Genomic DNA, 26,528 nt, shown 5'->3' on the forward strand with positions numbered 1-26,528 from the left:
GACCCGTGTTCAATCCTTGGGTCAGGAAGATCTACAGGAGAAGGAAATGGCACTCCACTCCAGTATTCTTGCCTGGAAAATTCCATGGATGGAGGAACCTGATGGGCTACAGTCCATGGGGTCACAAAGAGTCGGACATGACTGAACGACTTCACTTCACTTTTACTTCTCTAAGTTTCAAAACATACTTATTTTAATGCTACAATTGCCTTGGAATTTAAACACCACTGCCCATTTTTATGAGGTAAGAAACCAAGAATTACTCATACTATAGAACCTTAACAAACTGTCACTGCCTCTTGGTTACATCATGGTACTTAACTTGTGCTTAAATCCTGCGAGCTGCCATCTTGACCTCTCAGTGGTCAGGGTCCATATGAAAATTATCAAATTCATTAGGCATAAATGCTTCAGCCAGTTCCCATTCCTTTATACAAAGCAGGGAGTTCTGTTCCAGGCAGAGCTGAATCTCCAAAGATTTCCTTTAATCTCAGAAGCAACCTTCATGTTACGTGTTCAGTCACTCAGTCGTGTCCGACCCTTTGCAACCCTATGGACTACAGCCCTCCAGACTCCTCTGTCCACGGGACTCTCCAGGCAAGAATACTAGTGGGTTACTGTTTCCTTCTCTTGGGGATCTTCCAGGCCCAGGGATCGAACCCACGCTTCCTGCATTGGCAGGATTCTTTACCACTGAGCCACTTGGGAAGCCCAATCTTCATGTTACAGACCTGGAACCCCCACAGATACTATTAAAATCTCTTCTTGCTTTGCTTATGGATTTATTTCTTCAACCAATAAGTTAGAGGTGCTTTCTTTTCCAGTGACTGGGAATGTTTCCATCAGATTTAGTGAAATATTTCTCCCATGGCAAGTGAGATTTCCAACTAATTGGAGTAAGCATCCTTCTGTCAAAAGAATGTGCCATGTTTCACAGAAAACAGGACTTGAAAGGAATCGTTAGGAAACATTAGCCTTATTAATATTTTATTTTTTGTTGCCGTCAAGAACACTGGGAACTCCAGTCTTTCACAGAGGAATTCCTAGCTTCTAAGTAAGCCTGCCTCCAGGCTGGAATAATTTAGTCACCTGACTTTCCTGTAACTTTTATTATTTTTGGCTTCGTGAAGCAGCATTCATGCACAAGTGGTCCTTTTCCATGCCCTGAAAGTTCTTTTGGAGGACACTGAAAATCTTGTTTCTTTTCCTACTTCTCTGCATGAAGTGTGAAAAAATCCCTGATCATACCCAGGGCTCATATATAAATAATAGATACAGTTGGGATTCTGGTTTTGTTATTATTTGTTGCAAATAGTTTTGGGTTTAACATGTGGTTTCTTGGTTTAGCAAGAGATAGCTGTCCCTTAAAGTAAGCTTATTAGATATGATCATTTGGTACTGTTTTTGATAATTATGGTCAGGAAAACATCGTAAAGTATCCTAGAGTCAAATCCACTATAATTGTTATGGAAGGTCACTTGCATTATTTAAAACACTGAGTTCGTTACATTTAAAAAAGGTACTAGGAGTGCATAAATTTCATACACTAAATGACAGGCCATATTCATACAATGATTTTTAATGTCCATTCACATCAACTAGAAAGTGTGTTATTTCTAAGCACTTTTATTTGTTTGTTCTTGAAAACTGGAGGGAGGCGGGGAGCATCAGAAAGTTTTCACAATTTCCCCTGAGTTATTTAAATTCACTTCCTGTACAATGAAAGCCCTATGACAGCCCTATTTCCAGATCTGCTGTTTATTTTGGGATGTGAGGGATGTTAAAATTCTTTGTGCTTAAACCACAGTATTTATGAGTGGCATGAGACAAAGACTCAGGCAGGGTGTAAGTGGCCAGGCAATCCTTACCGGAAGGAAAGAGGCTATTGCATTACCAGAGTTGAGGGCAGGCAAATCCACCTGGGTTAGCAAGCTGGGTAGAGGCTGCCAAGAAAGGCTGACGTCCGTGTTCCCTCTAGTCTGAAGGAACAACATGTCTCTGTCTTCTCACATAAAGGGGAACGTTCATACACTCATTACATGCTTTTACACAAAGGAGAATGCCTGCTACACGGATATTCAATGAAAACAGCTTGTATGTCTCAACATTTCATCCTATTTATTTCTGACTATTCTATCTGTATGTTTCACTACAGTTATTTCCCTGAACTCACTATCTTAACCGTGCATGCATGCTCAATTGTGTCCTCTTTGCTACTCCATGAACTGTAGCCCACCAGTCTCCTCTGTCCATGGGATTTTCCAGGCAAGAATACTGTGGTGGGTGCCATTTCTTTCTCCGGGAGATCTTCCAGACCCAGGGATCAAACCCTGGTCTCTTACGTCTCCGTCTCCTGCATTGTAGGCGAATTCTTTACCACTGAGCCAGCTGGGAAGCCCAATACCTCATTGTAATAGGAACAAAAAATTACTTTCTTTTTTTCTTTTTTCTTGAGGTATAATAGTTTCAGATGCGTGACATAATGACTCTATATCTGTATATATTGTGAATGACTGCCATAATACATCTAGTTAACATCCATCCCCATATATCGTTTTCCTTCATACATTTCTTTCTTTAAAAATAGAAAGTAAACAAGAAAATCACTTATCTAAGTTCATATGCTAAACCCCTAGAAACATCCCTTGCCCTTCAACCGCATTACTCTTATAATAAGTGAAAACTGATCCTCTTAATTACATATTAAAATATGGTGAACTTCAAATTAGAATATAACAGTGGTAACCTAGTTCTTTATTTTGCATTATAAGGCCATCTTCATTTTCAAATGAGGATTTCAATATATTTGATGACCAATATGAACATGTTCCTGGTGAATTTAAGGGTTTCATTGTAGAAAGAATACAGAGATGAAGCAGGGAGGTTAACGAAGTAAAGTGAGTATTTAAGCAAGAATACACTTTCAGAGGAAGAGTGCGCAGAAGGGTGAGGAGCTGCTGCCCTGAGTTTCTTCAGCAAGCTGGTTATGAGGGGTGTACAAATGAAGGGGTGGAATATTCACCAGGGAAGGAGGGGTTTAGGGTCATATTCCCCGATTTTCATCCCAGCTCCTTCTGTCTGAGGGGAGGAGGGATTTTTGTCCTTATTTAGCTTAGATCAGAAGTGTCATAGCATCGATGCATGATGAGTACTCATCTGCAAGACTAATTTATTGCAATGAGAGCAAATGAGCAACAGATTACATCCAGATACAGGAGGTTCCCCGGCTTCCCATGTGGCTCAGCGGTGAGGAACCTGCCTGCAGGAGACTCAGGTTTGATCCCTGGGTTGGGAAGATTCCCTGGAGAAGGAAATGGCAACCCACTCCAGTATTCTTGCCTGGGAAATCCCACAGACAGAGGAGCCAGGCGGGCTACAGCCCATGGGGTCACAAAGAGTCAGACATGACTGAGCGACTAAACAAAACAAAACAAAAAAAAGAGCATTCACTACTTGCATACCCTGTAGGATGTGAAGGCTGGTAAGCCCTAGGTCTTACCTGCAGGGGCCACACTCTCATTGGGCAGCTCTGAAAAACTCAGCAAAGTTCAGGCCTTAAGGCACCAACAGAAGAAGAAAGAGAAGAAACAGTTGCTCAGTCCTGTCTGACTCTTCGTAAGTCTATGGACTATAGTCCATGGAATTCTCCAGGCCAGAATACTGGAGTGGGTAGCCTTTCCCTTCTCCAGGGGATCTTCCCGACCCAGGGCTCAAACCCAGGTCTCCCACATTGCAGGCAGATTCTTTACCAGCTGAGCCACCAGGGAAGCCCAAGAATACTGGAGTGGGTAGCCTGTCCCTTCTCCAGGGGATCTTCCCAACCCAGGAATCGAACTGGGGTCTCCTGAGTTGCAGGCAGATTCTTTACCAACTGAGCTATCAGGGAAGCCCTGAGGGGCCAGAGGTGAAGGATAAATACCCAAATGCCTAGCAACTTCTTCAAGGCCCAGCAGCGCTGGCAGCCAGGCCCAGCTCGACTAGTCCCTCCACAATGGTCTCTCTCTGCCTTCCTCCCTCCACAGGCCCTACACAGACCGTTGGCTCCATCGACAGGGCTCTCCTCCTACTCCACACAGGAGTGTTCCACGTCTTCCAGGAAGCCCCAGCCCCAGCCCATTTCCTCAGGGTGGTTCTCCCTCACCCAGAGCACAGAGCAGGTCCTTTGTTACACAGCTTCAGAGGACAGTAGTCCTTTATTCCAGAGCACCGGCTCATCTCATAATCCGACGGTCACTGCAGGGATTGTCTGAGGAGTGTGTGTCTCCTCTACTCGATTTTAAACTCCATGACAGGTAAACTATACCTTCTTTTCAATTCCAGTCATATCCCCAGCATCTATTACATAGAAGTTTACATAGGAAAACACATAGAAAAATGTTGGTTTTGTTGAATTGTTTTCCCGCAATAGGAAAGAAAAAAAAAACCCACACATTGTTATTACCATATGAATCTACTGCCAGGGTAGCTTGTTAATAAAATAAGTTCAAGAAAATATTTTTAAATCAAAAGAAGGAAAATGTTTGTAGAGTCATAGACTCTTAGGCTGGAAGGGACGCTGTAGAGGCCAATCAGTCCCCCCATTTCACTGTATTCCTGTTGAACTAATGAATCGCTGCTGTTGTTCAGTCACTCAGTCGTGTCTGACTGGTTGAGACCACATGGACTGCAGCACGCCAGGCCTCTCTGTTCCTCACCATCTCCCAGAGTTTACCCAAGTTCATGTCTATTGAATCGGTGATGCCATCCAACCATCTCATCCTCTGTCTCCCCCTTCTCCTACTGCCCTCAATCTTTCCCAGCATTAGGGTCTTTTAAATTTTTTTTAAAGAACTATTTATGTCAAACTGTTGAAGAATTGAAACCGAATCACTTCTCAGTTCTTCAAAAACTGATCTCTGTATAAAGCATTTTGTACAATGCTGGATTCACAGTAATAATTGTGATTATTAAATTAAAGTAGTAGTATTATCAGAAAATCTATAATTCTGGGTCATCCAGATGGCCATTTTTGCCTCGCGGTCGCAAATCTTGCCTTGCAGTCCCATTAGGGCCGTCTTTGCAATGTCTCTCACATCTGTTCTTTCTTCTCCTTTCCCACGATCTTTAAAACAAAACTGTTTATTTTTAAGCCATTTACTTTATTTTAAAGCTCTCATTGAACTGTCTTAACACTCTTTATCCAAAAGAGGGCGCCAATTTCTCATTAAACATAATACAGTATTGCACAAAATTCACTCCCTCCCAGTAGTTTTTAAATTTCACAGCTGCCGTAATTTAATGCAGAAAGGTTGTTCCAGTGGCATGTTTATATAAATTAAGCCCTATTGTGTGAATGCTAATTAAAGCGTTTTGCTTCTTCAGAGTAGCTTCAGAGAAAAGCCACACTATTGCTGTTAAATAAGTTGAAGTTACCGTTTTTTTTTCTATTTTGGGTAGCAACATCAAATTAAACATTAAATGGGATTTTAAAAAATGTTTGTTTACAATCTACCAACTTTAGGGTGTGTTTCCATTCTTTGTTGTTATTTAGTCACTAAGTCGTGTCTGACTCTTTTTGACCCCACAGACTGTAGCCCACCAGGCTCCTCTGTCCATGGGATTTCCCAGGCAAGAGTACTGGAGGGGGTTGCCATTTCTTTCTTCAGGGGACCTTCCCGACCCAGGGATCGAACCCGCATCTCCTGCTCCGCAGGCAGATTCTTGACCACTGAGCCACCTGGGGGAGAAGGCAATGGCACCCCACTCCAGTACTCTTGCCTGGAAACTCCCATGGACGGAGAAGCCTGGTAGGCTGCAGTCCATGGGGTCGCTAAGAGTCGGACACGACTGAGCGACTTCACTTTCACTTTTCCCTTTCATGCGCTGGAGAAGGAAATGGCAACCCACTCCAGTATTCTTGCCTGGAGAATCCCAGGGACGGCGGAGCCTGGTGGGCTGCCGTCTATGGGGTCGCACAGAGTCGGACACGACTGAAGCGACTTAGCAGCAGCAGAGCCACCTGGGAAGCCTGTTTCCACTCTACCACTGGCTTAAAGAATGGCTGGTGAAGCAATATAGTTCAGACCTTACGTGTGGGAAATTAATAGGTTATCATGGGTAGGGGGCTTGTCTGCTGGGTTTGCATTTCTTGGCCATAGCTGGAATTGTTCATATCTTAAACACTCTGTACTGTATGTAGTATGACTGTGAATAGAGAGGATAACGTGGTTTCCGATCTCAGACTCAACTAGTCCTTCAGGTTGAGTCCCCATCCTTTGTGTACCTTTTCTCAGGAGAATGATGTGCTGAAAAAGTGCTGAAGTGCTGGTGGGCTTCATAAATTCAGGTGATGGAAGTAGAGGGAAAATACGATAGTGATAATGTACTATAGGTCCCCTTATTTAACAGAAACTCATTTAACCAAATCCTGTACTCAAAATGTAAAGATTCAAGCACAACCTCAATTGTGCCCTTCCAAATTTGAAAGTCCTAGGAGCCTGGCGGGTTACAATCCATGGGGTCACAAAGAGTTGGACACGACTGAGCAACTAACACACGCACAGACATACACACCCATGCACACAGGCATTAATTAGCTTATTCTTGCCTCTGTAACTGGCTTGGATTCCAAATTCCAGCTTTTCTCTCTATGATCCCTGACTGCCAAGTAATTTGCTGGTGCATGGTTACAATGAAGGCTTACCCAGGAAAAATAGTACCATTTTGATCAGTCTCTAGCCCCTAAAAGTGAAGCCAATGATGAGAGGAGAATCACTAAAACTTTGCTAACTGATTCCTCACTGGTGGCTATTACTCAGAACCCAAACTCCATCCTCGAGTGGCAACATACAAATAGCCCTAAGTGTGGGCAAGAGCTGAATTCACAGTCCCTCTTCTTCATGCACCGGTCTAAAAGGACATTGCCGGGATTTCCCCGGCAGTCCAGTGGTTAGGACTCTGAATTTCCACTGCAGGGGGCACAGGTTCAATCCCTGGTCATGGAACTAACATCCTGCATGCCTCATGGCCAAGAAAACAGACACTGGCAAGATCTGCATGTATTTTTGAGAGCGAACCAACATGGCAACAATAACCAAGCATTATTTCCAGTTTTCTTTTAACTACAAATCTACAACCCATTGCCAAACTGTTTCTAAGAATTGCCAGTAAGTGCTCATACCTATCCCCCTCATATGATCAGATGCGTGCAAGGAAGCTCAGTCACTTCAGTCATGTCCGACTCTCTGCAACCCCATGGACTGTAGCCTACCAGGCTCTCTGTCCATGGGGATTCTCCAGGCAAGAATAATGGAGTGGGTTGCCATGCGCTCCTCCAGGGGATCTTCCCAACCTAGGGATCGAATCCAGGTCTCCTGCATTGGTAGGCAGGTTCTTTACCACTAGCTCCACCTAGGAAGCCCCTGATTACAGAGTACTACAGTTGATTTATCTTGCTGATTTTTTCTTGTGATCAGCCAAAAGTTTCCTTCATCATACACCACCCCCAACTGCAAGGTCAATGTGTGTGTTCACCTTGAGATGCCCATGCTGCTTCTTGTCCAGCTTCCTCCTTTTCTGACCATAAGATCCAATCTCCTCTTCTGTTGGGCACAACTTGAACCATGTTCTTTTTTTTGGATTTTGGTGGTCTATGATTCCTCCTCTTCCTCTGTCCCTGAAACAGCCAACACCCTTGTTCTGCTGTACCCCTATGGCAACACCCGGAACCCCCTAGATTCCAATCTTGTAGACTCCATCAAGAAGGCGATTTTTAAATACTCAATTCATTTAAGTTTGATGCCAAACTTCATTACATTTCTGAAACTTTCTATCGCTCTTCAACAATGAAAACCAGATCAATCATCCACCAAAAATATTTGGAGACAGCTGTGGGAAGATGGAGGGTATGAAGACACAAGTATATCTTACAATAATAACAGAAGTAAGGCTTTGGAGCCTGGTGATAGGGCTGGATGTTGAGTTGGATTTCCACACTCAGTATTTCTATTGAGACATTTGGGAATACGATTTTTTCAATATACCATCTCTGAAATGATCATTTTCCAGTTGGTACATGACTTTAAAATGTATGCCACATTTGCTGGTATAAAATTCACACACCAAAATCAATCTGTTTAGAAAATGAATCTGATTTTATAATAAAAGTTAAAAAAAGATTCAGTTAGAAATGAGCAGCTGGAAGAAAGCTGTTGCATTATTTAAGAGCATTAATGATACATAAAGGTAAGTGGGTAATAAAAGCTAATTACAAGATGGTTTTATTTCTTATGGGAATTGTAGCTTCTACCTTTCCAGAACATCATCATAATAATATTTACACATTCCTTTTTTTCTAAGGGAAACTGTGGGATTAGAAAATGGTTATTATTTTGAACTCAAATGACGATGCTTCCTTGGGTTCTTATCCAGCTTTCAAAGGATAGTTTTGATCCTTTGACAAAAATTTACCTTTATGAACTGTTTACCACTGAAATATAGCAGAATATATACAAAATTATTAAAGATTACTTTTAATTGCTAGTCTGAATGAGATAAGAAACAGATGGCATATATGAGGCCATTGAAAATATCAGGGAAAAAAAAGAAACAAAAATTAGGTGCTGGCTAGTGGCTCTGAGAAATGAAGTAATTTCTAGAGTTGTTTCCCTTTTTATCTGTAAAAATAAGATCACATCTCTAACTGAAGAGCTTGAATGAAATGTCATGCTTGTTGGAAGTTTGCCTCTCGCCTCCGACACTGACGATACCAATTTACTACCCTATGAAACGTCCTTGTTTAGAACTGAATGAGATAATGCAGTATTTTTCAAAGTTGGTATTCAGACTCTCTGGGACCTGAGAAAGCTTGCTCATGACCCTGGGCACCGGAAGTTGCCTGCAATTGACAAGTGTGTGATTCTCACACTGTGTGGAACAGCCTCGTGGCCCGGCGGCCTGGGGCCCACACTGAGAATTCAGCAGCTGTGCGTGCTCACCTGGACCCCATCATTAACCCGCTGTGGGACCTTCTACAAATTGCTCAATTCCAGCCATGAAAATAAACGCAGACACCAGTGCCCCAGAATAGATCTGAGGGAATCAGACCGTGTGCACAGAAGACAGAAACTCGCCCTGCCTTTCCTTCTAACACTGTTGAGCACAGGGAGTGACCAGGCTGTAGGTTACTGTTCTTTGCTTCCAAATAAACTAGGCAAACATAAGTAAAGGACCGTAACCAAGAGGAGCTGGGACAGCTGGGATAAGGATGAACAGAACTTGAGCAAAATTCAAGAACTGAAAGGTAAACCTCTGGGGCGGTGAGAAAGATTTCTCAGTGATTCTAACTCTTCTGCTGGTTCCATTTGTGTACAATGACTCCGTCATACTTGCCACTTTAGCTCTGTAGCTGAACCTTTGTTTTGATCCTATTTCTCTTTCTCCATCTCCCCCATGCCTTCTTGTTTTTCCCTTGTCGGCACTGTTCAAAGGGAAGGAAGAAACTGTTCTTCCGTAGCATTTTTCATGTCCTCCCTCCATTGTTGGATTGAGGCAGAATTTTACAGACTCTCTACAACCCAGTCACTTTTTAGATGGAAAAATGAGCCCAAGTTTAGTACATGTAAGTCAACAAGGTAGTAACAGCTACAACTAGTTGCCAGGTCCTTTATATGCCAGTCCAGCGTTATTTCCATACATTGCACCTAGTGTAATGATAAAAAAAAACAAAAAAACCCAACCCTCCCAAACTTCCCAGGCTGCATTGGCCTTCTATTTTTCATATGTAAAAATGGTATTCTATATTCATTACTCTACAAGCTTAGGAATGAGGAGCAGGAGGAGGATTTGATGACATTTAAACTCTACTGTTTCATGTATGTAAGATTATTTAATTTAGAATATGAATGAATATACTTCAAAAGGCAATGTGAAGGCTTCCCTGGTGGCTCAGTGGTAAAGAATCCGCCTGCCAATGCAGGAGACATGGGTTCGATCCCTGATTCGGGAATATCCCACATGTCCCGGAGCAAGAAAACCTGTGTGTCACAACTACTGAGCCTGTGCTCTAGAGCCCAGGAGGTGAAACTACCGAGCCCACACGCCACAAGTAGAGAGCAGCCTGAGCAGCAATGAAGACCCAGCACAGCCAGATAAATAAAGTAAGCCAAAAAATAAAGCAATGTGATTTTGAATTATAATCACAAACATCGTTCATCTTTGACCCTGTTTGGTCAGAAATAATATTTCCCTAGAAATATGTATGCTATATTCAGCAAATAACTTAAAAATTATAGTAAAAATTAGAATCATGGTCATAACCATCATGAATAAAAAAAAAAGTCATATTAGTAGACCCACATCTGTCCGGTGATTAGGTAAAGCAAGGAGGTTGTTTAGTCCCTAAGTTGTGTCCGACTTTTTCATAACCCCATGGACTGTAGCCTGCCAGGCTCCTCGGTCCATGGGATTTTCCAGGCAAGAGTACTGCAGTGGGTTGCCATTCCCTTCTCCAAGGGATCATCCTGTACACATCTCCTGCATTGGCAGACGGATTCTTTACTGCTGAGCCACTGGGAATTCCCAAACACTCAGCTAAATGGGGGTCTAAAATCCAGCCCTTTAAGATATTTTGTGCCCTGAGAGCTTTCCAGGTGGTAAGAAAAGAAGAATAGTGTCATTTTTAAACAGGTAGGATTGTGGAGGTGCACACTGCCTAGAGTCCAGCTGGGTTTTCCCCCAAAACCAGCAAAAGACAAGCATCTTGAATGTCAAAATTAATTGACTGTTAGGAAAAAGGGTACAAGAAACTGATGATTCTAATGGGTGAGTTAAGTTAGCACATAGCTCTTCCTGGAAGAGGATATGTAGTCAACTCTGCTTACAAACAGAGAAAAACTACCAAATGAAAACATATGCTGCATTTTCATATTGTGTGATTCCTCACCATCTGTTGAAAAATTATTTAGTGATAATTATTTATATATGTATATGTGCTCAGTCGCTGAGTCATGTCTGACTCTTTTCGACCCCATGCACTGTAGCCCACCAGGCTCCTCCATCCATGGGATTCTCCAGGCAAGAATACTGGAGCACGTTGCCATTTTCTCCTCCAGGGGATCTTCCCAATCCAGGAAGTGAACCTGAGTCTCTTGCATCTCCTGAATTGGCAGGTGGGTTCTTTACTATTAGAACTGCCTGAGAAGCTCCAATATATATAAATATTAAAAATCAGAAAAGAGCAATTATTTGAGGATTAATTTGATCATTTGAATTGTAAAATAAGGCCTTATTTTTGTTGCAAGGTTATAATATGAAAGGATATGATTTTTCATCATTTAAAAACATAAATTACTTGAAACAGCAAATAAAAATTAGACTTTGACAGTTTTTGAGAGCTTATGCTTAACATTCCATCCAATATTTTAAGTTATTTATCCTTCTGACAAATAAAATTAAACAACAATTTATCAAATACCCATAATATATCCAGTTTTTTAACATCTAGGCTTTAATGTATTTCATCCTCTCAATCACATCTGAGAATTAGTATGAAATAAAAGAATTTTATCATCTGCTTTTCTCCTCTATAGAACTAACAAAATATCATTCAGTTTACTTAAACAAATTACACTGGGGGAAGGAGATTCCAGAGGGAAGGACATTTGTATACCTATAGCTGATTTGTTGATATACGGCCGAAACCAATACAACATTGTAAAGCAATTATCCTTCAATTATAGATACATTTAAAAAAGAAAACAAATAACACTGAAAGCTTTATTTACCATATCCAAAGTTTACAATATACTTTTTCATGTAGTGTTTTGATTGGAAAGCAAAGCACTGCTTAACTCTATAGGATTACGTAGGTGAATTGTTCGCAGAGAAGTCATTGTCTTAAGACATATTTGTTTGTCAGAAAGATGTATGTCCAAAATCCTAGCGGTGTGGCAGTTATAATTGTAGGCAAAACATGACATCGACTTTGTTCTTTAGATCTTTTAAATAACTCTTCACAAACCCAAGTCAAACACAGAAACAGCTATTGCCTTGAGCCACAGAGAAAGGTGTGTCTATTATCTGTCTACCCTCTCATCGGCTACAATTTCAGTCTTTTCAATTCATGCTCTGCGCTCAGTCGCTCAGTCATTTCCAGTTCTTTGCGGCCCCGTGGACGATAGCTTACCAGGCTCCTCTGCCCATGGGATTTTCCAGGCAAGAATACTGGAGTGGGTTGCCATTTCCTACTCCAGGGGATCTTCCCATCCCAGGGATCGAACCCATTGGCAGGTGGATTCTTCAGCACTGTGCTCTCTGAGCTGCGGGCCCTGGTGTGGGATTACAACCACGTGGAGGACGGGGCACATTCCTTGAATCCACACAAGTGTCTTACAGGCCAACAAGAGGCCCTAAGATATGGTTACTTCTCTCATCTTAAAAAATACTGACTCCCTTATTTCTACCAGGTCTTTCTTCACCCAAAAGTCATCTTCTTAAGGAGGGCCTCTCTGGCTGCCTAACTAAAATTTAACCCGCCTACCCCCACTACACACACACACTTTGTACATTCCCCTTCCCTGCTGGCTTATTTTTTCTCTTTAGCATATATTGTCTGCTATACTAAGCCTTTTTCGTACCTTGTAATACTTGTCTCCTCCAGTAGAATGTCAGCTGTTTTAGGGCAGAGATTTTGTATGTTTGTCTACATTGCATGGAAGGATGCCTAGAACATAGTAGGCACTCGATAAATATATTTTAATTTGTTTCAACGAACCAATACTGCTGTTTTTGAAATGGGAGCAAAACACCTGAGTGAACTCTCCAGGCTGTTATATCTTCTCAGGACCATGAATCACAACCTCTTACCTTGGCTCCTCCAATCTCTTCAAATCCACCCCCCCCACCCCGCCCACGGAGGTTAAAACAACCACCTAGCTATCACTTTTTTCAGGCCACTATTCCCCTAGCTGGTCACTCCTCCTAGGTTTCAGTGATGTTCAATGGTCTCTGATCACCTCTGTTTATTCAATCACTTCCTTAAAGTCACCTCCAGCAAGTTCCCTGGCAGTTGAAGTTGCCTTCAAGGATATGGTAAAGGAAATGGAAGGTAAAAATCAGTGGACAGGAAAACTTGTCTTTTTGTCACGCCTAGCAATTAAAACATACTATTTGGTGACGAGGAGACTTTGGTTACAAGTTTCTTTTCCAACACTTGGACAATTTAACTCGAAAGGAGAAAAGCAAAGAAGTCGCTTATGCTGACATGACCCAAATGCTTAATTCAGTCATTGTGTTCAAACTTTCTTCATCTTCCCAGACACATAAGAACAGCACTAATATTGCTCTTTAGATGCATTAAATCTCCAGTGCTCAGATATCTGTATATCTATACATGGAGATGGCACAGCAACAGTGCAAAGCAGAAGCTGGTCCTGGTCCTGCCTCCCACCTCGTTCCACACAGACATACCAGCTTATATTAAAAATCCCTTCACCATCTCCTACCTTATCACCTTTAGGCCCAACCGGTGTTTTACAGTGAAAACATCTTCTTTTGTTATTACATGTCCCTCTTGTCTCCCTTTTACCTTCATCTCTTAGCCTCTGTTCCTTTTACCCCTTGTCTATGTGTGTGATACAATCACAAATATGTGTACACACATATGTACTAGTTTCCCTGACATTTCAGTGCAATAGTCCAAACTTCTCTCTTCCTACATCCCTATTCTCCTCTCATAATCAGTAAAAAGAGGCCAAAGGAGAACAAAAAATAGTGATGGACCAAAAAAATATTCAGATAATGACTTCTCTTTTAACTTTGGATACAGTGATGTGTGGAGATTTTTAGTGTTCATATTTTTAATCTATAAAACCATGTCTTTAAATGTCTTCAAAACTTGGATGACTATGCTATCCTTTAAATGTAAGAACATGAACTTTGGAGATAGATAAACTTAGGTCTTACAGTAATACAGCAATTACATAGTCAGATTAAAATAAGCTTGAGGAGAATATGAGAAAATCAGAACCATTCTACACTGCTGTAGGCAATGCCATAGGGTATAGCCATTCCAGAAACAATATGGCAATACCTAATGAGAAAAAAACTTGCCTTCTAACACCTGAATGGGACACTTTTCCTTTGTTTTATTGTGGCACACCCTTTGTTGGTGAATATGGGTCAAAACTCCAATCAGAAAACAAGCATAAGAAGCAAAGGCCAAGCACAGTAAACCACACACACCATAGAACTCCCCCAAATCAGGATAGCAAGGAAAACTCTAATGAACTGTTTAGTGTGTGTGTGTGTGTGTGTGTGTGTGTGTGTACATACATATACATACACACATCTATATACATATATATGCAATACATATAGACATCTACACACACACAAACATTTTAAGAAAAAAGACCTAGATATAAACTGTGATATAATGAATTAGTGTGATCCAGGACATTGTTAAGCAGCATATTAGTGAAATTCAGTTGATCTATTACAAGATACAGTCATGTAATAAAATAAAATAAGGAAATTAGGTGTCCTTTCAAACATTTCTGATTATAAAATCCATTCTCCTAAAAAATTAAGATATAGATTATGTAAGATTATTTTAATTTTTTGTGTTTGTTCTTATACTCAGTGGATATTAACTGAATACATGAACTGCAAAGCATTGCCTTGCGTGCTCATGAAGTCACTTCAGTTGTGTCGGGACTCTTTGTGACCCTATGGACTGTAGCCTGCCAGGTGGGTTGCCGTGGTCTCCTCCAGGGGATCTTCCCAACCCAGGGATTGAACCCCTAGTCCCTTATGTCACCTGCATTGGCAGGCTGGTTCTTTACCACTAGCGCCACCTGGAACACCCTAGTAGAAGTAGAAGGCAAATGACTGACTACAAAGGAGTGTAGACTCTAGAAGTAAACTGCCTAAGCTGAAACTGCCCCCACCAGCTTCCAGAGCCAGTTACTACATCTCTCTGTGGTTCGGCATCTGCACAATGAGAATGAAAACAGGACCCACACCATAGGACTGTTATTAACACAAGTGCAGTGTTTAGAATGTAGCACCTGGTACCTGAAAGGTACCCACGTAAGTTTATATTAGATAAAAACTAGAGAAAGTCTACATTTGGAAAAAAAAAAAAAAAGCCTCACAATTATTTGCTTATGAGTATGTTTTTGCAAGAACATTCATTTCTGACCCCTAAAGAATTCATTTTAAACTTCCACAGATTTTTCCCATGAAGTGAGCCAAACGGTAAACACGGGACTCCTGAGAGCTTGGGGTCAACTTCTTACCAGCTCTATTCTGAGGCCCAGGGAAGGGGGAAGCCTCTTCAACTGTAACAGGCACTAGAATGAGGCCCTTCTCACCCTTTACATGCAGCAGTATAGAAAGGTGAGGGCTGGGAAAACAACCCTCCACTTCTGCATACACGTCTCCCAGCTTCTCTTCTCAATGCTGACTTACTCCCTCCCATACTCCTTCCCATCACATTGGTCCCACTTTCCTCCCATCCCCACCCTGGGGCTTCCCATCTCTTTTTCTTATCCCTTATCCTTATTTCTTGTTCCTTTCTCTTTGTATTTGTTCTCCTTTCACTTTGTATTTGTTACCTTTATTTTAGTTCAGCTGGTAAAGAATCCACCTGCAATGCAGGAGACTCCAGTTTGATTCCTGGGTCAGGAAGATCCCCTGGAGAAGGGATAGGCTACCCACTCCAGTATTCTTGGGCTTCCTTGGTGATTCAGAAGGTAAAGAATCTGCCTCCAATGCGGGATACCTGGGTTCGATCCCTGGGTTGGGAAGGTTCCCTGGAGGAGGGTATGGCAACCCAATCCAGGATTATTGCCTGGAGAATCCCATGGACAGAGGAGCCTGGCAGGCTACAATCCATGGGGTTGCAAAGAGTCAGACACTACTAACACTTTCACTTTAATTTTATCTTGTAGTTGTTCACTCCCTTTTACATTGAACTATTCTAGTTTTCTTTCTCATGTTTGCTGTTCTTCCTTTTGCACACCCCCCACTTCCCCCCAGGTCCCCCCCCACAAAAAAAGACTAATCTCACTTCCTGGTTTCTCTCCCTCGCTCTCAGCATCAACCCCTCTCATGTTGGCACCCTACTAAAGTCTTTCTGTGTTCTTACTAAGATTTGCAATACAGTTTATTCGTATTTGCTTACTGCATGTCAGTCTAACTCTGATTAATCCCACTTTTATGGAAAATGCAACTTTATAACTTTAAAGAGACGTAGGGAAATGAAAGAGCATGAGTGAGCTGGAATAGTACCCATTTTTTTTTTAATATCTACCATGTTTCAGGTCCTTCTCGTACATTGTCTCCAATTTTCACAATAACTTTGAAAAAGCTATTATTTATTCTCATTTTATAGTTGAAGAACAGATGCAGAGCCATTGGGTGACCTGCCAAGGCCACACAGAGAGAATTTTATCCCACACCTTTACAGCTCCTTCATCTGTTCTCGGCCCAACATCACCGCTTCACAAGTGAATTGAACTACTTACTGCACTTTTTCCTTGTTAACTTTTTATGCAACTTAAAGGTTAATTTCCATTTACAGTTATTACAAAATATGTTCTATATTCCTCCTCTGTACAATACATCCTTGAGCCTATCTTACACCCAATGTCCTATATTCCCATTCCCCAGCATTTTACTGCTCCTCTCCCCCTTTCCACTGGTAACCACAATTTTTTTTTCATTTTGATTTTTTTTTTAACACCCAAACCATTTTGCACTGGGGTATGGCCAATTAACAACATTGTAGAAGTTTCAGGTGAACAGCGAAGGGACTCAGCCATACATATACATGGATCCATTCTCCTTCAAACCCCCCTCCCATCTAGGCTGCCATGTAACATTAAACAGAGCTCCATGTGCTATTCGATAGGTCTTTGTTGATTATCCACTTTAAATATAGCAGTATATACATGACCTTCCCAATGTCCCTAATAATCTCTTCCCCCCGCAACCATAAGTTCATGGTAACCACTGGTTTTGAGCTTTACCACAATTCTAATACACAACAAGAACAAAGAATTGAAAATAAACCTCTTCTTAGAGACTTTTCAAACATCATCTTCTAGTACCCCCCATGTACACACCCATACACATGCACGCCCTGTAAATATAGCAAAGGATATACACTACGAAGTATGAAATAGAAAGCTAATGTAGAAACCTGCTGTACAGGGGACCCTACTCAGTGCTCTGTGGTGACCTAAATGGAAGCGAATCTAAAAAAGAAGGGATATATGTGTATGTATAGCTGATCACTTTGCTGGACAGCAGAAACTAACGTGACACTTGTAAAACAACTGTACTCCAATAAAAAGTTTTTTTGTTTTTTTTTTTAAAAAGCAATTCCCAGGGCAAGGATTTGGGACCAACTTCATGGGCATTGACCTGAGCTGTCACAAACGACCCTCACTTAGTTTAATGTTCTGCAGTCACCGTGATGAAGTTTTTAATAATTTGTGAAAAAATAAATATAGCAAACTGAGTGTGCGTGTGTGTGCTCAGTCGAGTTCAACTATTTGCGACCCCATGGACTGTAGCCCACCAGGCTCCTCTGTCCATGGGATTTCCCAGGCAAGAATATTGGAGTGGGTTGCTGTTACCTCTGCCAGGGAATCTTCCCAACCTAGGGATCGAACCCACATCTCTTGGGTCTCCTGCATTGGCAGGTGGATTCTTTACCACTGTGCTACCTGGGAAGCCCAAATATAGCAAAAGAAGGAGAATAATGTCAAGAAGTGAGTAGAAATGAAAGGGGCAAGGACACCAAGGGAAACCCTTGCCTGTTTTCTCTCCTTGTTGATTTTGTCTGTGATTGGTCATGTTCATTACGAGTCATCAACACGTCTTGTTGATTTTGTCTGTGATTGGTCATGTTCATTACGAGTCATCAACACGTCTTGTTGATTTTGTCTGTGCTTGGTCATGTTCATTACGAGTCATGGGCTCAGAGATTTTTAGAGTTCAAAGTGGTCTTGGAGTCCATACAAAATAACTTTATTTTTCAAATTTGGAAGCTGCAACTCAGAAAAATGAAATGATTTGCCCCAAACACACAGATTTACTTTCTGCTCTACCTGGGTATGGGCTTCCCAGGTAGCTCAGATAAGAATCTGCCTGCAATGCAGGAGACCCAGGTTTGATTGGGAAGATTGAACCCAGGTCTGCTGCATTGCAGGCAGGGGTTGGGAAGATCCTCTGAAGAAGAGCTTGGGAACCCACTCCAGTATTCTTGCCTGGAGAATCCCATGGACAGCGAAGCCTGGTGGGCTACAGTCCAAGGGGTTGCAAAGAGTTGGACACGACTGAGCAACTAACACATACATACATACAATCTGGGTCATTTGGTTGAATTAATACTCATAAGATGCTCATTGACCAGCAAGTCCTAGAAGTCCCAGCATCCCAGAGTGAGAGAGTCTTTCCAGACTGGAGGCGTCTTCACCAAGAGAGCTATGAGCCACTGGCACCCCAAACTCTCCAGGGGCCCAAGAGAAATCTAGATAGTCTTAATATACCTCAGAAAGTCACTAAGCATAAGTTTGGTGCCCAATGCACAGTGAGGCCAAACAACACGGAAACATCAGAGTTTGGAGCAGACAAAAGTTGATTTCAAGACCGCACAAGGAGACCTGTCGCTCCTGCCCTAAAAAGCCCCAAACTTTCTGAGGGGTTTCAGCAAAGCATTTTTAACAGCCAGGTGAGAGGGGGAGAGTCACAGAGTAAGTGGTCATCTTGCACACAATTCTCTGACCGATTGATTGATTGACTGATTGTGACATAGTCAGGTAACAGGACGGCTAATTTTAATCAATCCTTAGGCGCCAGTGGGTCTGAGGGCTACATACCAAAGACTATCACGGAGAAAGATGCATGAGATACCATTATCTAAGCACCTCAGAGAGGAGCTATGGCAGAGGATGTGGGGGAAGGGTCCTGTTTGGTTACAAGAATTGGAAATTAGTGTTTCAAATGAATGTATGAAAGACAAGCTCTTAAAATATACGGCATTAACTTCTGATGCAGCTAGCTAGCCTCAGAGGGTACCAGATGTCAAAATAAGCCTCTATTTCCTTATAATTTCCAAAAAAATTTATATATATAGACACACATATATGATCAATGATGCAATAATAAGCATGAGTGTTCGTTTCTGTAACTACTCTCATGCAGTAGCTTTCACGCTAAGTAGATAACAAGTATCGTAGAATTAGTATAGAGCATTAAAATAAACTAAGAGTGTTAGGGGAAATGAAGGGAAAAGACTACAGATATGCTATTTTACTATCTTAGTATCGGTGTTAATGTCTTTTTGAAGGTAGTGTAACAATATTTGGCTCCTGGGCAGTTGTTTTTTTTAAGTTAATACTGCATTTATCAGGACTTTAGTCTCTTCTCACCTGGTGAGCAGCATGTCCCCTCATTGGAATCTAAGAAGGAGCTAATGTATACTGAAACCAAATTTGATGCTTAGAAAATCCTTGAGCTGTTAAAAGGCACACCTGTGTTGTTTGGCAGGTGAGTTGAATCTCAAGTAAAGAATTTCTGCAAATCTCTGGTTCAGTCGGCTAAACTGGTTTCACTCCCATTGAACAAGTGTGGGTTGGGGGAATCCTCTATTTTTCCTTAACAACCATAATAATGCCAAATAAATAACTTCCAATGTTAAGTCTCAGCAGCTTAGTTCTCAAATGTGGAAAGGCTCAGAATATATTTCAGGCCATTTAATGTCTTTATGCAAAATTTATTTTAAATCAGCACTATTCATATCAGAAAAGAAACAATGTTTATTTTTTTGGAAAGGCCAAGTTAATGTTAATTAAGATGTTATTTTGAATAATTTGGAGAAGTAACTTTCTAACTATATTCCCTTTTATATTTAAATTAAGAATGGTTTTTTATGAATAGTTACATTAAAAGTTCAGTAAACTGAATCCTAAAGAAAATAAGGAAGCATTTATCAATTGAAAGGTACTCTGTAAAAGGGTTTTCAGATTAACTGGGAAGGTTATTTGGGACTCTAGAATCTTAAAATGAAATAGGTCATTTATCCATTACTTCCTTTAAAAAGACTCTATTCAATCTGTTTTCCTTTTTTGGACTTTCTTATGTTGGATGATGTGGTTTCTTCTGACTAAACTGGTTTTGAAAAGGTTAAGATATAAGACATTTCTAAGTAAATACTTGATTCACTACATAATATTCTTTAGGTGTTAAGGAAAGTTAACATTTTTCATCCTTCAGTCAGGCACTTGTGGGCTCTAAGATGTCACTCTTCATAGTTAATATGCAGTGCATGCCAGCGAAGAGAAGTCTGGGGCTGTGAAACCTCATAGAACAGACAAAGGATAAAAGTAAAAGAAAATTAGTCAAGTCCACAGGCATAACGACCCTAGTCTGCTTCAGCTGGCAAAGGAACTAATAGTGCTGCCACATGGTTCGTAATTTATGGGTTGTTTGTGGTATTTTCAACCCTTTTAAGTTGAAGCTGTGTGTCATGATCTCTATAGTAAAAGAGTATTTCTTTTTTCAAAGTTTTCAACCAAGAAAGGAATATTCTTTTTCTCTATAACACAAATCATCCGGTTTGGTAAATCAACTGTTTATATACACGAACCTCAACTGCATACTGTACTCAACTGATCAGAGCTGTGATGTCCAACCTGACTGTGTGTTACAAGTTTTGGAAAAATTACGACCAGAGGCACCCCCAGAGATTCTGGCTTAAAAGGTCTGGTGATGCAGCAGAAAGTCTTCCTTGGAGGTCCAAGTTAGAATTTAGAATTTGTTTCCTCTGAAAGCTATCTTGCAATGATAGGTTTGTGGATATTTTAAGTACAGTATGCAAAACTACATTCTGTTAAATAAATCTGTGGGGGCTAGTCTGAAACACCAAATTATTCTTCACAGTTGTTTTTGTAAAACCGTGTACCTTTGGTTCCAAACAATGGCATTCATAACCAATTTATTGATAAATTAGGAGCTGCATGGGTCTTTAAGTTCACAATACTAGACTTACTGTGTGTCAAAAGTAAGTCAGGGTCTTGCAAAAAAAGGATCAACAATTTTAGTGAGAAACTACCATGAGGAAGACACAAGCAAACAAAGACACTCAAACAAGGCCAGGAAATAGAGTACAAAACCAACATCTGTGCACATCTTAACTTTTGGAAAGTCCATAGGGAATGTCCTGGATTATGACTTCTTGTGTTGTCTGAACAGTAAATTGGATTAAAAGAAAGCAGATCGTTCAGAAAGAAATACGACATAGAAATATTGTGGAAATATGCTGGAGGGCAAGAAACCAGAAAATAAAATCACTTTAAAATGGCAAATCATACAAAAGAATAGAGGACACCTTGTTGTCAATACTCAAAGGTGACTGAAAGGTTAGGTAGGTGCTTCCTAAATTATTTTTAAGCTGGATCCCCCAGTAAACCCAACATGACACAGCAGGACAAGCTGGGACCAACATGAGCATAGTAGCGGAACCACGTCTTCATTCCACCAGGTAAACTGTCTTCACCAGTATTCCCATTCACACAAGCCATGAAATGGTCAAGCGCACACGCGCGCGCACACACACACACACACACACACACACACACACACACACTTCCCAAGAGCTGCTGCAGGGCCCAAAAGTAGGACTTAACTTGTGTGTTCTCAGTTCAAATCATGGCAGTTGCATGGATGTTAAAGAGAGACAGATTTGGACTCAACAGAAACAAAAACTTGCTCAAAGGCTGTCAGTACAAAACAAAACCAGAGCACACACTTTGCTATGCGCTAAAACCTGAAGTTCTGAAGGTTAGAGCACGAACTGAATATTATCTCTAGAAATAAGATGATTGTGTTGAGTGTGGAGTGTGTCCATACAATCTCCAATGGTCCTTCCAAATCTATTCGGATGTTTCTATAATTCAACCCTCTCTCTTCTCCAGAGACATCAAATCATTTCTAATTTCATTCTATACTCGTTTATTTTTTTTTAAGTGACAAAGGGGAATTGAGAAATTCTTCACAATGAACCGAAGTGTCCCTGCATAAACATTGTGAAACAGGGTTGTTGTTGTTGTTGAGTCACTTAGTCGTGTCTGACTCTCTGCGACCCCATGAACTGCAGCATGCCAGGCTTCCCTGTACATTATCTCCCTGAGTTTGCTCAAACTCACGTCCATTGAGTCAGTGATGCCATCCAACCATTTCTTCCTCTGTCACCCCCTTCTCTTCTTGCCCTCACTCTCTCCCAGTATCAGGGTCTTTTCCAATGAGTTGGCTCTTCGAATCAGGTGGCCAAAGTATTGGGGCTTCAGATTCAGCACCAGTCCTTCCAATGAATATTCAGGGTTGATTTCCTTTAGGAAACAGGGTTAGCAGCTAGCTTTATTATATGACTGATTTAGAGGTTCATTCCAAGAACTTTGGACTTCCCAGGTGGCTCAGTGGTACAAAATCTGCCTGCCAATGCAGGAGACACAGGTTCAATCCCTACTTCGGGAAGATTCCTTGGAGGAGGAAATGCAACCCACTCCAGTATTCTGCCTGGAAAATCCCATGGGCAGAGGAAACCGGCTGGCCTACAATCCATGGGATTGCAGAGTCAGACACAAAAGAGCACCCTCGCACCAAGAACTTTAAAGGGACAAATGATAAAGCCAGTCTTTGTTCTCTCATTTTTGCCCAAATGTGTGACCTCTGGAGCCAAAAGTACACCCTGATCTTTAAGTTTACTTTCAGACAGCAATGAAGGAATGAGTTTATCCCTCAGTTAGATGCTAAAGGTGGAGCTGGTAAAAAAAAAAAACAAAAAACAAAAAAAACAAGTAAAACAATGCAGAGAAGTTGAAACAGACCATCAGCTCCTAGAAGAGACTCAGAAACGGGAGCTGGAAGGAACCCACAGGAAAATGTCTTAAATGCATGTCCTATGTGTAGTGCATTGGTATCAGCAGGCCAGCGTTGTGGCTGGAACAGTAACGATCAGAACCGTAGAGAAGTCCCCTTGCAGCCTGGGCTCTGCACAGACCGCTGTCCTGAATTGAGGTCTGTGTCACCCACCTCCTTGCACTGACCGTCCGCATGCCACCGGGCCGAAAGGCACTGCAGAAGTTCAGGGCAAGGCTGACTTCGAGCCCAGAGCTGCAGTGATCGCTCCTTGACGAGCTGAACGGGATCACCCAAAAGAGCGTGGCACGAAAACCTCTAGAGTTCAGCGGGCCAAGGGCTGCGTTAGCAGGCCGTGTCCTTTCCGGGCACACAAAAGCCCTTTTTTTTCCCTGCTCTGCTTTTACAAGATACTCTGGACGCCAAGGTACTGCCAATGGGTAGGGCTGCGGAGGGGAAAGAGGGTGGATGCAGCAGGTCGTCCACATTCGGCTGCCAATTTGTTCAACAGGAGAGCCCCTCTCCACGGTGCCTCGGCCCCGAGATGCGCGAGCAGGGAGTGGGGAGCCGCAGGGACGCGCAGGGTAGCGTTGGGCCAGCAGGCTGGAGGGGACCCCGGGTGGCGCCCGCAGCAGCTCCGTGCAAGCCGTCTCTGCGCCCCGAGGGCGCGTCCCGGGTCCGCGCGCGCCCCCTAACGCCGGGTCCGCGGGAGGGCGGGGCGACGGGGGCGGAGCCGCGGGGCCGAGCGCGCGGGGGTCGCCGTGCAGCCGCGGAGCGGGGAGCGCGAGAGAGAGCGCGGCGGCGGCGGGCGGCATGGCGAGCACGGCGTCGGAGATCATTGCCTTCATGGTCTCCATCTCCGGCTGGGTGCTGGTGTCCTCCACGCTGCCCACCGACTACTGGAAGGTGTCCACCATCGACGGCACGGTCATCACCACCGCCACCTATTGGGCCAACCTGTGGAAGACGTGCGTCACGGACTCCACGGGCGTCTCCAACTGCAAGGACTTTCCTTCCATGCTGGCGCTGGACGGTCTGCATCCCCTAGCCCCCTAGCCCCCAACCCTCGCTCTCCGCCCCCCACCCGCCGGCTGGGCGCCGGCTGGGCGCCGGCTGAGCCTCACGAACCCCGGCGGGACCCCCCCCCCCCCCCCGGGCCGGACTCCTTCCCAAGCCCGGCGGCGCTTTCCCTCTTGGTCCCTGGAGGAGCCAGGGAAGAGTCCCCGGTGCCCGAGGCCCGCCTTCCCCGGACGTCTGTCTCGAGGGGGCGCCTGAGTGCCGACCCCCGGGGCGGGGGAAAGGGGGCGCGCAGAACCGACCTGGGTGGGTTCCTCTCAGGCGACTGGGATGCAGGGAAGCAGGTCTGCTGTCCTAGGAGTTGAGGACTGGGCTGTGGGACCCCCCTCTCTCTTGAGGACTGTTGGGACAGAGAGTCGCGGAGAGGGGGCTTGCCCTCTCCAGCCAGCACTCCCCAGAAGGGCTGGATTCTGATTCAAACGGGCTCGTCAAAGGGAAATCTGCTTGTTCTGAACTCCTTGTAGCCATTTCGTTAGTGGTTTTAAAAGTGGGCTGGGGGGAAGGAAACATATTGTAGGGGCACCCCCCTTCAAAAAAACAAACTGCTAGGTATCTACAGATGAATCTGCTGGGCTTTAACTCTTGCTGTAAATTTTAGGGAAATAAATAGTTCTTGCCTGTGCTGCAGAGAGTAGCTGAATCCTGGCCACCCAGAATCTTGTGCGGGGATACTGACAAGTTCTGTGTGGCTCTCCTAAGTCCGCGTCTGCTGCCAGTTGTTCGTTAGACTGTTTTCTAGGTTGTTCTTCTTAGCTGGGCTGTATAAGGTATTGTATTAGGGCAACAGGTGTTCACAAAGAAAACGGGCTATTTTTAGTTTGAAGCGGACGTACCTGTCCACCCGGTGACACTGATTGCTCAAGTTCTAGGCTCCTTTCTCCCAGGATTTCACAGCACATGGATCCTGGCAGAAACTTGAAGAGAGTCATTTACATGAGTTCTCGATTTGAGGTGTTTTCTTTTTCTTTTATTACCGCACAGCAAGTTTTTATTTGCGTAGCTGAGTAAATAACAGACAAGATTTAATTCCACTGAGATGGTGCTTGCCACGAAAAGCAAACTCTTGCTCAACGGAGGTATTTGGTGGAAACCCCACGGAAGGGAATACATATCTGGTTTTAGATGAGTGACACCTGGGTCTGCCGTCGTGGTGGTGGTAAAATAAGTAGCTGGGACGCTGTCGATGGCCTGGAATGACTGTTGAATTTCCTGTACCCTGCAGAGCGCACATCCAGACAGATGTTTGAACAGGCAGGCTCTTGTTTCTGTGGTTTCCATTCAGGAATATGGATTGACAGTTGTCCTAAACACATTCATTCTTCTCTTGTAACTGTCTTGTCACTGAGAGGCTGCCAGGCAGGTGCACTTCCTTCTATGGGACAGTTGGGGGACGGAGGAGGAGATCAAGAAATAAATGCTTCATGAAAATGATTGGGTGTAGAATAGTGAAGCTCACCCCGTGTGTCTGAGGTGAGAATAGACATCATGGTCAAGATCTGGGGGCATGGGAACTTCCCTGGTGGTCCGTGGGCTAAGACTCTGAGCTCCCGATGCAGGGTGCCCGGGTTTGATCTCTGGTCAGGGAACTAGACCCCCTGTTCTAAGACCTAGGGCAGCCAAATAAGGGATTCACAGGTGACTCAGTGGTAAAGCATCTGCTTGCCAGTGCAGAACAAACAAGAGATGTGGGTTCAATCCCATGGGTCGGGAAGATCCCCTGGAGGAGGAAATGGCAACCCACTCCAGTATTCTTGCTGGTAAAAATCCCCTGGACAGAGGAGCTTGGCAGGCTGCAGTCCCTGGGGTCGCTAAGGGTCGGACACGACTGAGCCACTGAACACACATACAGGCACACATACGAATAAATAAATAAATAGTTTTTTTAGAAAGATCTGGGGGCCAGAGGGGTAGTGAGGAAGGAGAAGATAGCCTTCAACCATCCAGCTCTAAAGAAGAGGCGTGACATTTGTATACAACTCAGCTCACAAAATGGCCTTCTACGTGTGCTCATGTGTCTAGAAAATGACTTTAAAAAACATAAATGACATCACCGCTTGTTCTGCCTTGGTTTTCAAGTTAATAACATAGCTTTCCAAGTCAGTACCTATAGAAATAACTCTTTTTAACGACTGCATGAATACTGTTAAATAAACTGGTTTATTTAACAACTTACCCGCTGTTGGACGTTGGGTAAAGCCTTCCTAGTTTTTCACCCTCGCTAGTGCTTTACTGAAATCTTTCTGTTTGCTTCTTTGTGCATATGTGTGTTTCTGTAGTGTAAATACTGAGAAATAGTATTGTCAGAGCAGTAGAATATTCATTTTATTAGTCAGTTTATGCTGCCAGATTAATTCCACCTAGCGTATGAGAATGTCTGTTTCTCCACATTCTCACCACTAAATTTCTCATCCAGTTTAGTGGGCAGCAACCTATCATGTTATTCTTTTAGTTGGCATTTCCCTGATGACTGTGATTTTGACCATCTTATCATGTACTTATTGACCACTTTTTTTCCTTTTATGAGTTGCTTGTCTGTATCTTAT

General features: G+C 42.9%; 1 protein-coding gene across 3 annotated transcripts in view; it reads left to right on the forward strand.

Moving 5' to 3' along the window:
- The window catches only part of CLDN10 (claudin 10), a 95,398-nt gene that overhangs the window by 48,713 nt on the left and 20,157 nt on the right, over nucleotides 1-26,528 (forward strand). The window contains exon 1 of one of the 3 annotated variants that reach the window (XM_081550331.1): nucleotides 21,997-23,941. The exons of the other annotated variants lie outside the window; for them this stretch is intronic. Within the exon in view, the coding sequence (XP_081406457.1) occupies nucleotides 23,722-23,941 (220 nt within the window). The 5' untranslated portion in view covers nucleotides 21,997-23,721. Of the gene's footprint in view, nucleotides 1-21,996; nucleotides 23,942-26,528 lie in introns of those variants that run through there. 3 annotated transcript variants of the gene reach the window in all.

The sequence above is a fragment of the Giraffa tippelskirchi genome, chromosome 12, assembly GCF_054371585.1.
Source record: "Giraffa tippelskirchi isolate mGirTip1 chromosome 12, T2T-mGirTip1v1.2.pri, whole genome shotgun sequence".
Classification (NCBI taxonomy): domain Eukaryota; kingdom Metazoa; phylum Chordata; class Mammalia; order Artiodactyla; family Giraffidae; genus Giraffa; species Giraffa tippelskirchi.